Source organism: Macrobrachium nipponense, chromosome 15 (genome assembly GCF_015104395.2).
Source record: "Macrobrachium nipponense isolate FS-2020 chromosome 15, ASM1510439v2, whole genome shotgun sequence".
Classification (NCBI taxonomy): Eukaryota; Metazoa; Arthropoda; class Malacostraca; order Decapoda; family Palaemonidae; genus Macrobrachium; species Macrobrachium nipponense.
In genome coordinates, this window is record NC_087208.1 from 75,999,233 (window position 1) to 76,019,549 (window position 20,317).

Sequence of the window (20,317 nt, forward strand, 5' to 3'; positions counted from 1 at the left end):
CTTTTATGTTTACTTTATTAGATAGTCTCGATGCTCTTAGCATTGTACCTCGAAAAATGTGTGCTCCTTTCTTTTATTTTTCCTGTGGCCTTATATATATATATATATATATATATATATATATTATATATATATATATATATGTGTGTGTGTGTGTGTGTGTATGTATAAATATACAGGAACGATCTCCTTCATGTAAAATGTTTCATCACAGCTCACTGCGCATATGTAATTCTGATAACAAGTTAGTATTCTTTGATTTTGGGGATGAGTTTGCTAGCCCCTGTCCCCCAAATGCGTGCATGGACGGCTTCTGGCGTTCTGGCGTCATAATCCTTCTGCAGTAGTGGTAAGTTAGGTACCATAATCATTTGAAGCAACAGCAACAGCAACGAGAGGAGCCGACAGAGTGGCATTTCACGGATCATTCTTCTGGAGTCAGGGGTCAAGGAGATATACTTCAAACAGATCACAAGTAAAGAGAATGCAAACGAAAGGCGACCCACAGAAGTAATATATTGTGTAGCATCGCACTTTTGCTCTCAAGTGGAAGCCGTATAAGATTTTTATTTAAGAAAGCAAATCTGCCTCGAGAAGTCGTCAGTTTCTCCTTCTGATATCTCCCTCCCTCGAGTGCAGGCGTCAAATTAAGGAACAGTTAAAGGGAGGAAAATAAATAGAGGAGAGAGGTGAACAGATAGATACCCATAACTCGCGACCCTTGAAGTTCCCAGAGGCAGGACCGATTGCCACTTGTAGCAATTTTATCGCCTTTTCTAGCTTGCCTTCATCGTAAACGGAGATAAATTTTCATCTTATATCCGAGTTACTTTTTTTTTTTATCATCCTTGGAGGGACGTATCAAAAGAGATGTCAGTTTCGATGTTAGTTTAGTTCATTTGCTAAAATTCCAGTCATCAGGTGCAATTTGGGAATTCTTTCCCTTCCGCCTCTGATTTATTTTCTTGACCGTGGTCATCTAACTTCGTGAAAGAGGTGGGTATTCCTTTGTCCTTTACCCTATTTAAGTAAATATACACCGAAGTTTCTTCAGCCACGGCCCGGTGGTGACTTGTGCCAGACGCACGATTATGGTTAACTTTAATCTTAAATGAAAATAAAAACTACTCAGGCTAGAGGGCTGTAATTTGGTATGTTAGATGATTAGAGGTTGGATGATCAACATACCAGTTCGCAGCCTTCTAGCTTTTGTAGTTGTTTAGATCTGAGAGCGGACAGAAAAAGGCCGGACGGACAGACACATAGCCATCTCATTAGTTTTCTTTTATAGAAAACTAGAAGCAGAGTGACCGGCTCTGTGGCCAGCGGCTGAGTTTGTTTACACTGGGCCGGTGAGCAACAAGGAGATACGGCTTGTTTTGTTGGGGTCTGGAGTATTGTTGCCACGCCTCTTCTTTTGTTTCTCTGCTTGAAGGGTTCTTTCGGGGAAGACTTCCATCTCTCTCAGTGGAACTTCTTCGTATTTGATGTTGTAGGGTTTATGGCCTGAGTAGTTTGGCTGGGATAAGGTTGCAGGGAAAAGAGAAGTGAGCTGACCTTTTCCGGTCGCAGCTGTGCTTGACGAATGCATCAGTGATGCTGTAGTGCTCCTGCGTGGTATATGTATATAAATATATATATATATATATATATATATATATATATATATACAATTACATGTACGTATATGTATGCATGTATGTATGTACCTGTCTGTATGCCTGTATGTTCAAATATACAAATTTAGATTGTGTACAGTAAAATGCAAGTACCGACGTGGTTCGGAAGTCACGTAAAGCCGTTGGTCCCATTGCTGAATAACCACTGGTTCCATGCAACGTAAAAACACCATACAAACAAACAAGCAAAATGCAAGTACCGGTCCCATTGCTGTGATGAATCTCTGCCAACTAATTAACTTTCTTATTGTGTTTGGTTTATTTATTTGTATGCCTTTGCCTTCTTCCTCTCACTTGGTTACAACCATTTAAGCAGTGCTTCCAGATCAGTGTTCTGTGTTGCTCCCTTCCAGTCTTTCCATAGAGTTCTGTTACTTGAGAGTGCCCTCCATGTGCAACTTATTGTTTTGTTTTTGTATTAACGCTTTGCTGATTTACTGTTGTACGTTACCCTTTAGATAGAATTTTATGACAAATTTACTTTTTTCCCCTTTTCATGTGGGTATAAAAAATGATTGGAGATGGAAGAGAAGGTTTAGATTGTAGTCAAGACAGAAACAAGTCGGTCAGAATTCACGGAAAATGCTGTTTGAAAATGCGAAACACCACAAGCTTTCGAAAACTTGCTTAAGAAAATGTATTACATAGGTAGTCTCATAGATCTTGTCGCTTTGAGACTAAGCTTCAGGAGGACCATTAGAAGTCATCGGAAGGAAAGTTAGAAATGGTACCATAAGGAAAAACGTAGAAGTTTCAAATGTAGATGAGATAATGGTGAAAGGAAGATGGAGATATGGCTAGTACTTGTCCTGTGTATCACCCCGAAGACAACTATAAAACTGGAAGCTGGTGATGAGAGGAGATTTGTTAGTTAAAGGGAAAAACATGAGTGGTAGAATTTTACGGAGCGCCGTTAATTAAGTAGTGCTGCTTTGAAGGCCATATGATGATTTTATCAAAAGTTCTCTCTATCTGCTTTTTTCACAATCGGCCAATTTATCTAACCAAAGCCGCCTTTGTAAGTCTCTGGCTTTGCAGGTATTCCACAAGAACGTATGAGTCTTAATAATAATAATAATATAATAATAATAATAATAATAATAATAATAATAAAATAATAATAATAATATAATAATAATAATAATAATCATATAATCATAATAATAATAATAAGCCACCTATAAGAATAGCCCACCATTAATATTAATAATAATAATAATATTAATGATAATAATAATAACCAACGTTTTGAAAATAGCCCGGCATTAATAATAATAATAATAATGATAATAATAATAATAATAATAATAATAATCCACGCTTTAAAAATGGCCCGGCATAATGATAGGAAATTTTAGTGGAATACGGCATAGGGTAGTACCCAGTTTGTACCAGAGTTGGCGATTTCACGTAGTGTGAAATTAAGTGACCTGTCGGTTACAGCAATCATATCAGTGGCTCTTTGTCTCCATCGCATCTTCAATCCTCATGTGCTGGTAACTGTCAGCAAGTAAAATGTATTGTTGATCAAGTTTTCACATTCAAATGGAGCAATGTAAGTTGGTGGTTACCTTGCTGAACTAGTTTCCACAGAGTAGAGGCAGTATTAGACACAACAAAGAATTTTCTTAAATACGCATACATGCGAAGGAATAATCGTGAACAAACTGTGACCCAAGAAATGAAAGTGAATCAGAATTCTGAGTTCACATAAAATCATCAAATGAACGATAGCATCATTTGCCTTTTTCGTTCTTTCCTCCGTCTTGTATACCTCTATTACCGTAACACTCCAGTTCCAGCGGTGTTACCTGCAACATCCTCGTACTAATGAGGTTTGCCGTGGAATAACGCCGCAGTCGATCGCACCTGTAATCAACTTGCGAATCGTCGTTTGCATAAATTATCACCTGCGGCCTCTCGATCCTGACACTCTTCTTCTTCTTCTTCTTCTTCTTCTTCGATGTTTCTTGTTACTGTTGCTTTCTTTTTCTCTCTTCACTTCTTCATTTCGACCTCCTCCTCAGCCTCTCCTTTTGTCTTATTTTTCTCTTTTCTATTTTTTCTTGTTTTTTCTTCCTCCCCTCCCTGTATTCTTCTCGGTTACTCTGTATCCTTCTCTTCGCCCTCTCATTGACCCATGCTCTCATTCTCCATTTGTTTTCTTGTTTTTTCTTGTCTGTTTGTTAGTTTTTTCTGCTCCCCTCCTCCTATTCTGCTTCTTTACCTGTTCATTCCACGTAACTCAAACCCTTTCCCTTTTCGTTTAGTACTGAGCAGGGTCTTAAAAATGTCTTGTAATCACGCCTAGTAGAGGAATTAATGATCCACGGACACTCGTGAAGAAAATTTTACTCTCTCTCTCTCTCTCTCTCTCTCTCTCTCTCTCTCTCTCTCTCTCTCTCTCTCTCTCTCTCTAAGATTTAGGACGCTCCTTTTTAGAATAGCATGATGAGAAACGGCAAGAGAAGATGTCCCCGTTCTGCTTCTTCAAGAGGTCACTCTCAGTGAACCTGTCATTTTATTGGCTTCGCTTCATCTAGGATTTGGGAATGTCCATCAAGGAGCTGAGGATTGCTATTTGGTGCGAAGGTATAGGAACTGGGAATAAATGACAGCCAAGAAGACATTAAGGTCTCTCTCTCTCTCTCTCTCTCTCTCTCTCTCTCTCTCTCTCTCTCTGTAATACATGCATACATTATATGTATATATATATATATATATATATATAATATATATATATATGTATATATATATAAATAAATATATATATATATGTATGTATGTGTATATATATATATATATATATATATATATGCCATATATATATATTATTTATATAAAATTTCAGACATTTTTTCTCATTCGGACATAGAATGACAGACGAAGTTCAATATTTTTAACTTCCCATCATCAGAGTTAGTTATCTATAACATAATATATCAGTGATAGTTGTACATATAAACGAAAAATGATAAAACGGCAATAAAATTATACAGCGGTAAAGTAGAAAAGTTTACAGAGAAATTTGGTAATAAACAACCAAATGTGATGAATCCCTAAAAAATGAGAATACAAATGATGTAAAGCAAATATATGCAATAAGTAAAATATGTTATTTAAGACGTAGTAAGGAAAACAGAAATGAGGACAGGGTATGCACAAATGGATGAAATAACATTAGATGAGGAAATAGCAATGAGGTTGAAACTTTCAAATATCCTGTAATAATAGTAACGCATACAGATTCTTTGGAGTTGGAATTAGTGAAAGACCCTAAGACGCAAATAAAACATAAAGATTTGTATGAAAAGTGTACTGAAATTCCATACGGAACGTCATCGTCTCATTGGCAAAACTTCCACAGCGAAATTCAATTTTGATTCCAATTTGTGCCCAAATTGTAAATGTATGCCTCCAAGTTGTTTTTCATTCAAGAAAATGTAAACCACATCTACCAAAGGTCATTCAGAATACTCTTCAGGCAATTGATTATAAATTAATAGATACAAATCTCACAAGACTGTTCTGCCTTAAAAAAAGCTTCTTGCTTTGATGCGAACTTTGGTGGTATGTTTTTTTTACTTTTGGCCAAAGATTCAAATGAGGAAAAGCGCCTGATCCATCAAATGATTGGTCAGAGTAAGGTAGCCTCTCATCCTGGAGTGAGTCACCGAACAGGATGTCCTTGAAAATCAAAAGACTTTTGCAGTATAAAAGATTATTGCAAGAATGTAAGACCACATTCTCATAAGATGATTTTAATATTGTTACTCAAGCACCCAATGATTCATTTCTCTTCATATCATTCTGAGAGCGTTAACTAATAAGCAGCATTTTCCTTCACTTAACAGCCAGACCTCTTCCTCCTTCCTAAAAGAGAATGTTACTCAAGGTTAAGTTTTGACAGAGTTAGGTACTATAGTAGATTCACATCAACCGTGCATTTGATGTCTAGGCCAGCCCCTTACGACGCTCCTGATTGGTTGTTGATAAGCCAGTCACAGGGCTGGAACCTCAGTCTCTCTCGAGAGTTCACACAGGCAAGATGTATGTTTCCGTCTCCCCTGAGGGATACGTCTTTCAGAAGTATCCCTCAAGAGAGGTGGAACATACATCCTGCCTCTGTGAACTCTCGAGAGAGACTGAGAATTTCGAGCCCTGTGATTGGCTTATCAACAGCCAATCAGGAGCGTCATAAGGGACTGGCCTAGACATCAAATGCACGGTTGATGTGAATCTACTATAGTCTCTCCTCATGTGACAGAGCAACAGAAGGCCACCTTTTGAAGAAGACCTGGAACTTACCTTACCCCATCCTGCACAACCTAACGGGCCTAACCGTTCCGTGTTTCCTCAGGCAGCTTCCTGGAGACCCTCTTCCGCCATCTGGGCTTCGTGCGACTGGACAACATCAGTGAGATCGACGGGACCCGGTGGCTGCTGCCGGAGTGCATCCTGGTGGTGTTCTCTCCGGCCGTCTACTTCGCCTGCATCAAACTCACGTCCTACACCTCCCCGGACGTCCATCTCCCGGAGGAGTCCAGCAACACCAAGAATATAGGCCTGCGCGTCCTCAATGCAGTGGGTGAGTCTTCGACTCTTGTTTGCCTTTTGTTGGTTCATCGTTCTATTACAGCATCATACACTCATTTATTTATTTTCCTCTCTGTTTATCCTTCGACTGAACTTGCCGAGGTGTTGTGATCTCCTCGAGAGTCTTTCTAAGCATAGAGGATGTGATCGTCTACTGTCTCGAATTCCTTCAGTAATTTGAGAAAACAAGGTTATGATTTTCTTTCATTTTTTGTATGTCAGTTTTTTTTACCTTCTTTTTTTAGTTTTATAGTTTACATTCTCATCGTTTAAAATGTTTTATGTGTATGTGTTTTTTAGCAAACATTAGTTGTTTACAACTTTTGTTTTAATACTAAAATGTAATACCCATCTTTTTTTCGATATATTGTTTTCTCCATCCAGTTATCCTAATTATATTAGAATTAATGTATTCCGTAAATGTCATGTCTATTGCATGAAGATGTTTGGAGCTAATTGTCGTTGTCTTTAGCTCATACATTTTTCCCTCTGAGTTATTATATATATATATATATATATATATATATATATAATATATATATATATATATATATATATATATATATATATATAGTTTAAACGAAGGGCTGTTATAAGCTGATTACACACACACACACACACACATATATATATATATATATATATATATATATATATATATATATATATATAATACACACAAGGGAAATCATAAGAAATATAAGATTTTCAAAGGTTAGTTCTATTTCTGTTTCAAGTTGTTGCGTTTTTTATTATTGTTGTTACAGCTGTTGTGTCTGTGTCCTTTTGTTTTATTATTTTTGCCATTGTTATTCTTGACGTGGAAATCACGTCAAAGAACAAATGAACTATGGACAGCTGCTGTGTCATTACCTGCTGCTACAAAGAAACTCATTCGAGAGACTTGAGAAACTGCGATACAAACTCAGTGGCATCCAGACGGCCATTCTGTTCAGTCATGTTTGTTTGAGAGAGGGTCTTCTTGTGAGATACTATTATTATTATTATTAGTAGTAGTAGTAGTAGTAATAGTAGTAGTTCATTACATTATATCTTTTTAGTTTTTGCATTTGTACGCTAGTATTATTGAACCATTATTATGAAGGAAAAAGTTATTGACACTCTTTGGGTATTGTAAAAGAATCATGTAATGCGGCAAAATTATTACTTGAAAAATAAGAATTCATTCTAATCACTTTGCTTACTTTTACACGTTGTTCATATTTTCTTAAGTTATTCACTCGCTGTTAAGTTCCTTCTGCATAAACTTTCCTTCAGTATCTTTTAAATGTTGATATTAAAGTCGCCTAATCATAATTCATATCCAGAATGATTATTCAACAATTCAAACGTGTAACAAATATGTTAATCTTAATATTAATCAAAGTTAAAAAAGAAAATGAATAAACAACCTTCAAAATCGCGTCAAATATCCAAACGTGTTACATATTTTACTCTCAGATTGAGAAGAAGATGCCATTTAAATTTGCCTAAGTTTCAATTTGTGCAATAAATTGACTAAATAAATATAACTTTGCAAACACTTTGGATGAAATTTAATGTTTATAAGCCTATGTTTTCGATAGCGTTTTGTAAACTAAGAACTGCAGTGCTGGTGAAATGGGAATTAGTGTTTTATATTTGTGAAAACAGTTTTAAAGTTTAATCCTCAATGAGTGTAATATATTTAGAAGGTATTTCTCCACGAGTAAATCTTTCTCTCTCAGAGAGAGAGAGAGAGAGAGAGAGAGAGAGAGAGAGAGAGAGAGAGAGAGAGAGAGAGAGAGAGAGAGATTTACTCGTGGAGAAATACCTTCTAAATATATTACACTCATTGAGTATTAAACTTTAAAACTGTTTTCACAAATATAAAACACTAACTCACATTTCACAAGAACTGCAGTTCTTATTTTACAAAACGCTAATGAAAACGTAGGCTTATAAACATTAAACCTCATCCCAAGTGTTTGCAAAGTGATAAGAAAACGCTGAGTTGGAACATATTTTTCTTGCAATCACTGCGCTAAGTCTTCTCTCACAGGGCAACGCCCCACATCTCTCAATTAACCATCACAACAGTTAACAGGCCAGTACACTTTAACGCCTACTAGAGAGCGACCACTTAAAAGAGATTCTCGTAAAGCGAAGTCATAATAAAATTAATACGTGAACGAAGACCATCACATCAGTACTAAAAATCTTTAAGTACAAAAGCTCTTATATTTTGTTTTTCAACACATCCACCCGTTCAATATGTATATGTGTATGTATATACATATATATATATATATATGTGTGTGTGTTAAAACGTATGTTTGTATGTGTAACATATTTGTGTATTTTGTTTAGGTGTATGCGTAATACTTGTATATGATCAACCAGTATATGCTAACATAAGCCATAGGTTGGTGCTTATGCCACTTGCAGTAAATTTAACGGAAAGAGATAAAGAGGAAAATAAGAGGAATACAAATAAAAAGCAGTATCCTTATCACTCTCGTTCAGGCACAGCAGACATCCCCCTCCGCAAAAAAAAAAAAAAAAAAAAAAAAATCACCTCTCTTATTTTCATGTATTTGATTTAGGTACATACATGGCGGTGGCTGTGATTGGCGGCGCGGGCATCATGCTGCCCTCGATAACGAGCGCCGTTTACTTCTTCATTTTTATGGTCTCGGCCACTTACTGGAGTCTCAACAACTCCCTCGGAAGGAGATTTGGGTAAGTCTCTCTCTCTCTCTCTCTCTCTCTCTCTCTCTCTCGTAGAAACGGGAGGTTTACCTGCTAATGTTGAGTTATTCAAATTGTTGTCTTTATTATTATGATTATTTAAAGGGGTTCCACACGATATTAAATAGCATGTTTAATATGATAATTCTAGGTTTTTGTGTTTTAGCAATAACGATGAATTGATCCTGGTTCTATTTGATTGTTAGGGGAAACATTATATACATTAATACATTTTATTATTGTTGTTGTATTTGTATTTATTATTAGTGTTCTTTCCCAGATAGTGACCCCGAAAGTGTTTTCAAGGGTCGTTATCTAGGACTATAGTAGATTCACATCAACAGCGCATTTGATGTTTAGGCCAGTCCCTTACGACGCTCCTGATTGGCAGTTGATAAGCCAATCACAGGGCTGGAAACTCTGTCTCTCTCGAGAGTTCAAACAGGCAGGATGTATGTTCCACCTCTCCTGAGGGGTACTTTTGAAAGACGTATCCCTCAGGAGAGGTGGAACATAGATCCTACCCATGTGAACTCTCGAGACAGCCTGAGAATTTCCACCCCTGTGATTGACTTCTCAACCGCCAATCAGGAGCGTCGTAAGGGACTGGCCTAGACATCAAATGGACGGTTGATGTGAATCTACTATAGTGGTATTTCTTGGGGTCATTATCTTGATGGTATTTACAGTCTTTTGTTTTGCTTGGAGTAAACACGGGGACGGTGGGGTTGGGGGGGGTATATACCTGGTAAAATCCCCTTGGGGTTACTATTATCTAGGAAAGATCCGACAAAAACAGTATGAGCAAAAGAGTTATTATTCCCTCAGGTACGTGTGTCGCGGTGTGATGGTGTTCTCAGGAATTCACATAGTGTGTCTGTACATTTACCAGACTGAATGGATGCAGACTAACATCGATCCAGAAGACCTGTCTGCAAGGTAAGCGATTCCATTGATGATGTCCCTTGTGGGTGTTGGATAAGTGATGAAGAACGCGGCGGAAATTGTGCCTCTCGATCTCTTCCTCTTCCTAATTCAGATGTACTGTGTAGAGTTCAGGCCAAAGGCCAAGCACTGGGATCTCTGAGGGCATTCAGTGCTGGGAAGGAAATTTTTAGGAGAGGGTGGTTGGCAAGATGAAAGACCGATAATATGAATGGAGGTGCAGTAGACGTAATGAAAAGGGTCGCAGCTAGGGGCCGAAGGGACGCTGCAAAGAACCTTCAGTAATGCTTACACACCCCCGTGAGGTGCACTGACGACGCTTACCCCTCTGACGTGGTCTTCTTCCTTCTTCAGGATATTCGGCATGACGGCGGTGGTGGGAACCAACTGCACGGACGACCCCCGGGCGGCACCCCTCATGACGGACGAGTGGAACCGCTTCGTGAACCCCACCCTGCTGCTCACCCTCTACTTCGTCACGTCCTTCGAGTCACAGTTCCTACTCTCTAACAAGGTGGGTGAGAAATTAGGATCTCCTCTATAAAATACATTATGAGAATGTATCATCTCTTGACTGAAGTGATTACGAAATTATTCTCTCTTCAGGCAAATTAAGGCTCAAGGGTAATTAAACAATGGTGTACCTGTTAATGTAACATCATTGATTTGCTGACTTTTGGACCCCTTTATAATCCATTACCGTTTGCATCAGTGCGATAAAATTCGTTGCAGTGTTTAGTAACACATTGTTTGACCCTCTAATTTTATCCTGGATTTCATCATCTGAACACACACACACACACACACACATATTATATATATATACATACATATATATATATATATATATATATATATATATATATATATATATATATATATATATATATATAAATAATATAATGGTCACATGTCACAGGATGCTTTTGTAATTATAATAGCCATAGTGCTTCTTAACTTCTTCAGTTCTTTACACTTTGAATACGGGTGTCAGTGCAAAGACTGAGATCCAAATGTAAGGACGAAAGAAATTCTGATGTTATCATCAGAACGAGGTTAAGTAGCGCACCTGACCACTCAATCAGTTTCTGCGCTTAGCCCTTTTCATGTCAGCGTTCCAGCATAGTGACAGCACTCATTTTGCATTGGCTTTGCTCGCGGATAGTTTCAGCCGGTTTTACGTGTTATCAAACGGAAGTAAGATTAGGAAATCAGGTTGACTGAAACTGCTGAACTGCTGTCAAAAGGAAGATTATGCTTTGGTCTCGTGCGATCTCTCATTTTGACTAGCACTTCTTACTGTGTTGCAGAATCTTAACAGGGGAAAAATAAACATGGAAATTAAAGAAAATCAAGTTTATTCTTATATAAATTGGATGGATTAATAACTATTGGCAGAAAGAAAAAGAACCCCACGGTATACCAATCTTGTTTTGAAAATAAATAATTCATTTTCATAATGAAGATTTAGGTATAAACTTCGTGTGTATATATATATATATATATATATATATATATATAATATATATATATATATATATATATATATATACATACATACATACTACATATATATATATATATATATATATATATATATATATATATATATATATATATATATATATATATTATATTTACATATATATATAATATATATATATATATATATATATATATATATGCACACAAGCACATAAATATACGACGTATATACACACCAGTGTGTGGGGAGGCGGGGTGTAGGACATGCCTTCGTATCAGTTATGAAAAAAATGACATAAGTAAAATCGGTAAAGTATAGAAATGAAGTATTGACCTTCCAAAATCAGAGCAAAGACGTTAAATAAAACTATATTATGTATGACGCCTTAAATTAACGGGTTCATTTGTGACCAGAACTTAATCAGTGGTAAAGTCTACGTCTAGGGATCCTGAATAGTGACAGACTTTATGGGACCTGCACCTTTAGACTTGTAGGAACTAAGCAAACTGCAACGTCTGAATGTTGCATAGCTTTGCTATTTTGGAAAGTTATAATTTATTTCTTGGCCGGTTCGCTGGCATAGTGGTTAGTGTCGTGGTTGCCACTTAGATGTCGCGGGTTCGGGTCTCCCCCAGGTTGATGAAAAATCACTGGCTCTGTATCGTGATCAGTTACTGCTGCAGTGTGGGGCCTGCGGTGGGCCGTTGAAACCAACATTCTTTGAAGCGTTCAATATCTAATCAATGGCCCCTGTGTGCATATTCCATGTGAAGAGGTTTCATCTACTGAAAATAATAATAATAATAATAATAATAATAATAATAATAATAATGATAATATAATAATAATAATAATAATAATAATAATAATAATAATAATAATAATAATAATAATAATAATAATAATAAGACTAGCAGAGGTTAATATCAGGAGAGGGATCTTCCAGGGCGACTCACTGTCCCCACTACTCTTCGTAGTAGCCATGATCCCATGACAAAAAGTACTACAGAAGATGGATGCCGGGTACCAACTCAAGAAAAGAGGCAACAAAATCAACCATCTGATGTTCATGGACGACATCAAGCTGTATGGTAAGAGCATCAAGGAAATAGATACCCTTAATCCAGACTGTAAAGGATTGTATCTGGGGACATCAGGATGGAGAGTTGGGAATAGAAAAATGCGCCTTAGTCAACATACAAAAGGCAAAGTAACCGAGAACTGAAGGGATAAAGCTACCAGATGGGAGCAACATCAAACACATAGATGAGACAGGATACAAATACCTGGGAATAATGGAAGGAGGAGATATAAAACACCAAGAGATGAAGGACACGATCAGGAAAGAATATATGCAGGAGACTCAAGGCGATACTCAAGTCAAAACTCAACGCCGGAAATATGATAAAAGCCATAAACACTGGGCAGTGCCAGTAATCAGATACAGCGCAGGAATAGTGGAATGGACGAAGGCAGAACTCCGCAGTATAGATCAGCAAAACCAGGAAACAAATGACAATACACAAAGCACTACACCCAAGAGCAAATACGGACAGACTATACATAACACGAAAGGAAGGAGGGAGAGGACTAACTAAGTATAGAGGACTGCGTCAACATTGAAAACAGAGCACTCGGGCAATATCTGAAAACCAGTGAAGACGAGTGGCTAAAGAGTGCATGGGAAGAAGGACTAATAAAAGTAGACGAAGACCCAGAAATATACAGAGACAGGAGAAAGACAGAAAGAACAGAGGACTTGGCACAACAAACCAATGCACGGACAATACATGAGACAAACTAAAGAACTAGCCAGCGATGACAATTGGCAATGGCTACAGAGGGGAGAGCTAAAGAAGGAAACTGAAGGAATGATAACAGCGGCACAAGATCAGGCCCTAAGAACCAGATATATTCAAAGTACGATAGACGGAAATAACATCTCTCCCATATGTAGGAAGTGCAATACGAAAAATGAAACCATAAACCACATAGCAAGTGAATGCCCGGCACTTGCACAGAACCAGTACAAAAAGAGGCATGATTCAGTGGCAAAAGCCCTCCACTGGAGCCTGTGCAAGAAACATCAGCTACCTTGCAGTAATAAGTGGTACGAGCACCAACCTGAGGGAGTGATAGAAAACGATCAGGCAAAGATCCTCTGGGACTATGGTATCAGAACGGATAGGGTGATACGTGCAAATAGACCAGACGTGACGTTGATTGACAAAGTCAAGAAGAAAGTATCACTCATTGATGTCGCAATACCATGGGACACCAGAGTTGAGAGAAAGAGAGAAGGGAAAAAATGGATAAGTATCAAGATCTGAAAATAGAAATAAGAAGGATATGGGATATGCCAGTGGAAATCGTACCCATAATCATAGGAGCACTAGGCACGATCCCAAGATCCCTGAAAAGGAATCTAGAAAAGCTAGAGGCTGAAGTAGCTCCAGGTCTCATGCAGAAGAGTGTGATCCTAGAAACGGCACACATAGTAAGAAAAGTGATGGACTCCTAAGGAGGCAGGATGCAACCCGGAACCCCACACTATAAATACCACCCAGTCGAATTGGAGGACTGTGATAGAGAGAAGAAATAATAATAATAATAATCATTTTACTGAATAGTGACAGACAAGAGAACCCGAATGAGGTTAGCCGGTCAGCATGATCAGTTTCTTCATCATTAGATGTTTCGACATTTTTCTTTCGTTCGTGTCTTTAGACTAACTAGGTTAAGTAACTACTAGGACGGGAAAAATATACAAATATGACAGATATTAGGGATGGAATTGGATAATCTGTCGCCTATCAGAATACGTAACTCCTGGTACGGTTTTCGAATAATCGAAAGAATCGTGAATTTAGTTAAAGATTCGAAATAATGAGGATCAACGGTCAACGGTACAGCTTCGTGAGGTGAGAATCTGTCATTGTTGCCGAGCGCGATGTGCGCTTGTTATTTTGATATGCGACTCTTAATGGGACAGTGTTTCTTTCCATTCAGAAGCATGGAATAATTGTACGTTATAGGAACACTTTCGGAAAAATAAATCATACATTCCCCGGTCGCTGATATTTGACTGGTCCTATGAACATATGCATCGTGGAGATGCCAGGAATACAGTTATTGCTTTCCACGTTTATTCAGGTGTATGTGTTTGCATTAGTAATATCATCGGGACAAATGGCCAAAATGTTACATGAGTGAAAATACTAATTAAAGAGGAAATGTGGTATAAAAAATGTAAATTAAGATTACTGAATTTATTTCTAATTAATGATTTGATTATTCGTTCATAGTGCCATTCGAATGCCAAAACTGGTATTCGTAGCCATCCCTCAGCAACACAAAATGTGTTTATTAGGAACGACACGTTTCCCATCGACTCCAGGTGGACTCCTAACAGTGCATACGAAAGTAAGATTATACATAGTCTCATGAGATATTGATTGTTGTGAGTCATGCTGGGACAATAAAGTATCAAGTAGAGTGTTAGTAGTTAGCTGGCAGGATAAAGTGAGTAAAGATACCACTGGGGAAAATTAGGAGGTTTCATCTGTAGGCTGTAATGATATAAGAGAGATGGCAATGGCTTAGTCACGTCCTTTGTACAACCCCTGGGAAAATAGTACTTGGTATTGCCAGCTGGGTTCTTGTGGGCACCAGTATAAGAAAATGGCCCAAACCTTCTTGGATGAGAACTGCAAGATAGGAAACTGGAGATGAGTGGCGTTGCGCGGACGACAAAGCGTAGGAAAGACACCGAAGGCGATGCTGTTGATGAGGAAGATAAGACGGCCAAATGATGATGAAAGTCATTTTTGTAAGAATAATGAGTGCAGGTGAATTTCTGTACATTTTGATTACTGAAAACGAGTCAGATGATTTAAGAAATTTTTAATATGTGCTCATGCGAAGATTATACAGCAATTACAAAAGGTCTGTATAAATTTCAAGCAAGATTATTGTCGAGGTTCAGTATAGTAAAGTTTAATAATTCATCCATAAAGCATTACCTATATTTTTTTATTATTTATTTATTTATTTATTTATTTATTTATTTTGTGGCCTTATGAACACTAGAGAAAGGAAAGGGAGCAGCTAAGACTTAACTTGATCCTAGCAATTATATTGTTTGTTTAAAAAACTAATTTCGACCTCCTGTTTAATGATTGTTGCAAGGACGAGCAAACGGATTGAATAGAATGATTTTTTGTTTACACAAACGAGCATTTCGTGTTTTTGACACAAAAGAGTATTTTGTCTAGATAACCATTTAAGAATAAATTGTGCATCTGAAATAAGCTACTCTCTTAGTAATAAGGTGAAAATGAATTATAAAAAATACCAGAAATGAGAACCCCACAACAATTTGCGAAGATTTGATGAGGTGTATGATATGTGTGTACCGATGTTATTAGGCGAACCAACAGAGCAGAAGCACGTTAGCCACACAAACTTCAGGGGATCGCACTCTGAAATAACCAATTACTTTGTCAACGACGGGATATTACTGCTTGCCCCACAGGCCTCTTACTCAAACAACCTGTTTTATTGACATTATTGGACAGCAGGATATCAGTCTTCATCGGTCAACACGCACTTCCTCAAGAGTTGGGTGGTCGCACCAGATTGTTGGCCTTTCGGTCGCAATTTCTCAAGAGGCCTCACTCGTTAGTATCATAAATGTGGTATCTTAATATTTCCTACCTTTCACGTTGACACTTGAATTTTGCTTGTGGGCATTTCCTTTATGCAAAACGTTTGAAACATTGCATTGTCATATAACTACTCTTATATAGTTTTAAAATTTACCTTGTCAATTTGGTAAGGAAAAAGTAAATATTCGGATACACAATTAAGAATGTATTTCCGGTTAGACGTTAGACGTTTACTAGTCCTTATTGTAGGTTTATTATGAAAAAGATACTTGTACAAGAAAAAAAATCATAGTTTTTCCAGTGTTTGAATATTTTTATTCTCAAATATTGCAAATATCTTGATGTGTAAAATTTATTTAGGTGAATATATATATATATACGAGGTCCATTCAAAAAGTATCCGACCTTGGTTCATAAAAGGACAAATAATTCACCAATCAGCAAATTAGTTTTGTAGGAGTTGACAGCACTCTTACTGCGCATGCGTGTAAATTTTTAAAGCTCTAGTGTGTGGCGGTACCCGCCTGTGAGGGCTAGAGTGCAGACGTCCAGCACAAGCTCGTCGGATTATCGTCCTTACACAACATGTCGGAGCGCATCGAGCAGCGCTACTGCATTAAGTTCTGCTACAAGCTTGGTGATACACAAGTGCCAACTATCCAGAAGATTCAGCAAGCCTTTGGCGATGAAGCCGTGGGAATAACACAGATAAAGGAGTGGTATAATCGCTTCAAGCAAGGATAAATCTCAGTTGAGAGCAAGCCACGGTCAGGCAGGCCATCCACCAGCAGAAACGAAGAATTCGTTGAAAATGTTCGTCGAATAGTGGAGGACGACCGTCGTTTAACCATCAAAGAAATTACTGAAGAAGTAGTAATAAGCACAGGATCAGTTCATACAATTTTAACGGAAGATTTGGCCATGCGACGAGTGTCTGCTAAATTCGTTCCCAAGTTGCTGGTGGAACAGCAGAAACAAATCCGCCTGGAAATTGCACAAGACCTGCTTGACTGTGCTAACAGTGACTCTGACTTCATGAAGACTATCATCACTGGTGATGAGACATGGGTGTACTCTCCAGACATGGCACCTTTTGACTTCTGGCTGTTCCTTAAACTGAAAACAACCCTGGAAGCGTTTTGAGTCGAGAGAGGAAATTATGAGAAAAACGACAGCAGAGCTTTACAGCATCCCAATGTCAACATTCCAGAGATGTTACCAGCAGTGGCAGCACCGGTGGGAAAAGTGTGTGCACTCCCAAGGGGAGTACTTTGAAGGTGATTGAATAAAGAAATTTCAAATGTGCAATTTTTTTTTTTATGGACCAAGGTCGGATACTTTTTGAATGGACCTCGTATATATATATATATATATTATATATATATATATATATATATATAATATATATATTTATATAGTATATATATATCTATATATAGAGTATGTGTATTATATAGATGTATATATAGAAAGTGTATGTTTTATGATGTTTCCGACAATCTTTTTTTCTACACACATTGGTCAGTGGTTTATTATCTTAAGCTGAGACTTTCCTCTTGTGTATAATAGGCCTTACGCTTTTTCTTCAAATTCTCGCAATTGTTGTTACTGTACCTATTCATTCTTCGTATTTAATATTCAGTCATAGAATTTCTCTCTCTCTCTCTCTCTCTCTCTCTCTCTCTCTCTCTCTCTCTCTCTCTCTCTCTCTCTCCATTAATGCTTGAATTTATCTTCCAGAAGACAGTGAATACTGCGTATACAGATGTACATAATATTTATTATACGTAGATAAGTCAGTAACAAAAAACTCTAATCGACCGTGTCTAGCTTGTAGTGAATGTAGACTTTTATTTTCGTCTGGTGATTTGAAGAAATTATTTTTTCTTAGAAAGTAAGTCAACCATTTCTCCCCCGTTTTAGATAGAATTAAGGTAAGTTTTAGGAAATAGCAAGAGTACTATATAGCTATTGATATCCGTTGATGTTCAATGACTCTTCATCCCGCAGTGTTAATATCGCGTGAAGGACAATGGGCTGTTACCTCATTTCTGCCTACCGCTGTTCCTGATATGTGAGATTTGTCCCCCAGTGTTTCTCTTTTGCAAAGGACATTTATTTATATTCCCCTTTCACTGATGTTCACATCGCCATATTCTAGAGTTTCTGAAGGACTCGTGCTGTCGCTCCCTCACCTTCATATGGTTTCTGATCCATGAACTTATCCTTCAGTGTTTACAATTCGCCTAGGACGTCTATATCCTGTAGGTACCCTCCCTTCCTCACTGATGTCCAAACACTCAGGGATCCTACAAGGTGACTTGCATGATTCCTGACGTGCAGGACTTGCCTCTTTTTAAGGATAACTGTTTAGAACTCTTCACTTTCCCCACTCGAATCCTGCAGGCATCCTTGCTGTCCCCAATGGGCTCCAGCGTCCGGTACCTGATCCGCCGAAGCACCGTCCGCAGCAGGTCACTCAAATCCGGGCGGTCCTCGGCTTCGGGCGTCCGCTCGAGGAGGGCGTCCCTGCATTCTCGCCGACGCCTCCCTCAGGATGTAGGGTTGCCTTGGATTAGCTTTTCTTAGAATTTCAGCTGTTTTTATTGTTATGATTATTGTCGCTAGTATCATTTAAGAGTAAGATACACACTGAATTTGCCCTCTCAATATTGATGTATTGGGACAAACACACAGTGTGAATTTTATTCTTCATTTGATTTCTCATAATACTGTGAGAAGTTAGATTTATTGCTATTATTAATGTCATTGTGTTTTGTTGTATCGTCCTGCCCCTTGTAGCAAGCCTTTGTCCTCCAGCCCGCGTAGTTGAGAGAACTTCAGCACCGAAATTGTGACCACCTTACCATCTTATGCACTACATTTGCTTTTAGCTCCTGTAACCGTTACTGTCCGTATTTTATTGCTTTTCCTAATTTTCTACTCAGATTTTCCAGGACATAGATTTCCATTTCATCCTCTACGAACTTGAAATATTGTCACTGTACCACACCATTTCCTAAATACTGTCTCTAGTGTGTTCAGGTTGTCTTCGTCAGTTTAGCTGTGTCGTATATGTTGCAGCTGTTTTCCTTTATTCCCACTCTTTTTATTATGGTTTATTTCTATGAAACAGGTAATAACTCATGTGACTGACTTCTTGTAACACGACGACTTTACCCAACATTTTTACTCAATAAGGTGCATCCCGTTTTCTTTACGCTTGGCCATTTTCTGTGTCTCTACGTCAGACCAGTGACTCAGCCAGTCTGATTCAATCACCCAGTACAACGATCGCACTAGTTTTTTAATCATCGAACTTGTCCAGGTGTTAAGTGTCATACTCTTAACTGTCCTTCTTTTCACAGACATGCTACACGTTCTTCGTCCTAATCTCGAATTTTCAAACCCTGCCTCTTGTGTCGTTTCAAACGTAACAATTTATTTATTTATTTTTTTCGTTATAGTGTCATTACAGACATTTATGTGTAGCTACTCAAATGTATGTATTTATTTCTTATTCAATATTTTAATGTTAATTATAGCACCAGTTTCATGTCTTTTTTTTCTCTTTTCTTTTCTTTTGTGTGTGTGTGTGCTTTTGTGCTTATTAGTGAACACGCCCAGTTCGCTATGGTGAAAATGAACGTTACTCACCAGACTTTTTCCTCCTAGTTTCGAAGGTTCACCCTGGCCTAGTGCAACCCTTTAAATTCTTTCATTATATATTATCTTTAAGGAATTTTTTGTGATTTTTTTAGATTAGTTCTAGAGCTGGTGATAGAAATTATATGTTCTTGTTTTCTCTGGTGTGTTTGTATGGTAAATGATATTTTAAAATCAATTTTGAAACTGACAAACGTCTCAGTGAATATTTTGTCGTCATTATTAGAATTAAAAACATTGTCTCGACTATGTTGTCCTCCTCATTCCTAGTGTTATTAAGGTATATTTATTAGATCTTTCCTCTCTTTGCCTAACACCCGATTTTTTCATTCAGTCCTTTTTATGAGACTTATAATTATAATCATGGGGCTCTCTTAGCTTCTGAGAGAGAGAGAGAGAGAGAGAGAGAGAGAGAGAGAGAGAGAGAGAGAGAGAGAGAGAGTAATTTGATCAGGTTTTTGTGAGGGGTCGTGATAATGGTTTTATGTGACCGAGAGAGAGAGTAATTTGATCAGGTTTTTGTGAGGGGTCGTGATAATGGTTTTATG

At 37.7% G+C, this 20,317-nt stretch overlaps 1 protein-coding gene across 1 annotated transcript in view; it reads left to right on the forward strand.

Annotated features, from left to right (window-relative positions):
* LOC135195072 (piezo-type mechanosensitive ion channel component-like) overlaps positions 1–20,317 on the forward strand; it is a 347,594-nt gene that overhangs the window by 132,803 nt on the left and 194,474 nt on the right. Inside the window, exons 6-10 of the mRNA XM_064221446.1 lie at positions 6,040–6,267; positions 8,861–8,996; positions 9,834–9,944; positions 10,305–10,464; positions 18,510–18,662. Of these exons, the coding sequence (XP_064077516.1) occupies positions 6,040–6,267; positions 8,861–8,996; positions 9,834–9,944; positions 10,305–10,464; positions 18,510–18,662 (788 nt within the window). The remainder of the gene's footprint in view (positions 1–6,039; positions 6,268–8,860; positions 8,997–9,833; positions 9,945–10,304; positions 10,465–18,509; positions 18,663–20,317) is intronic.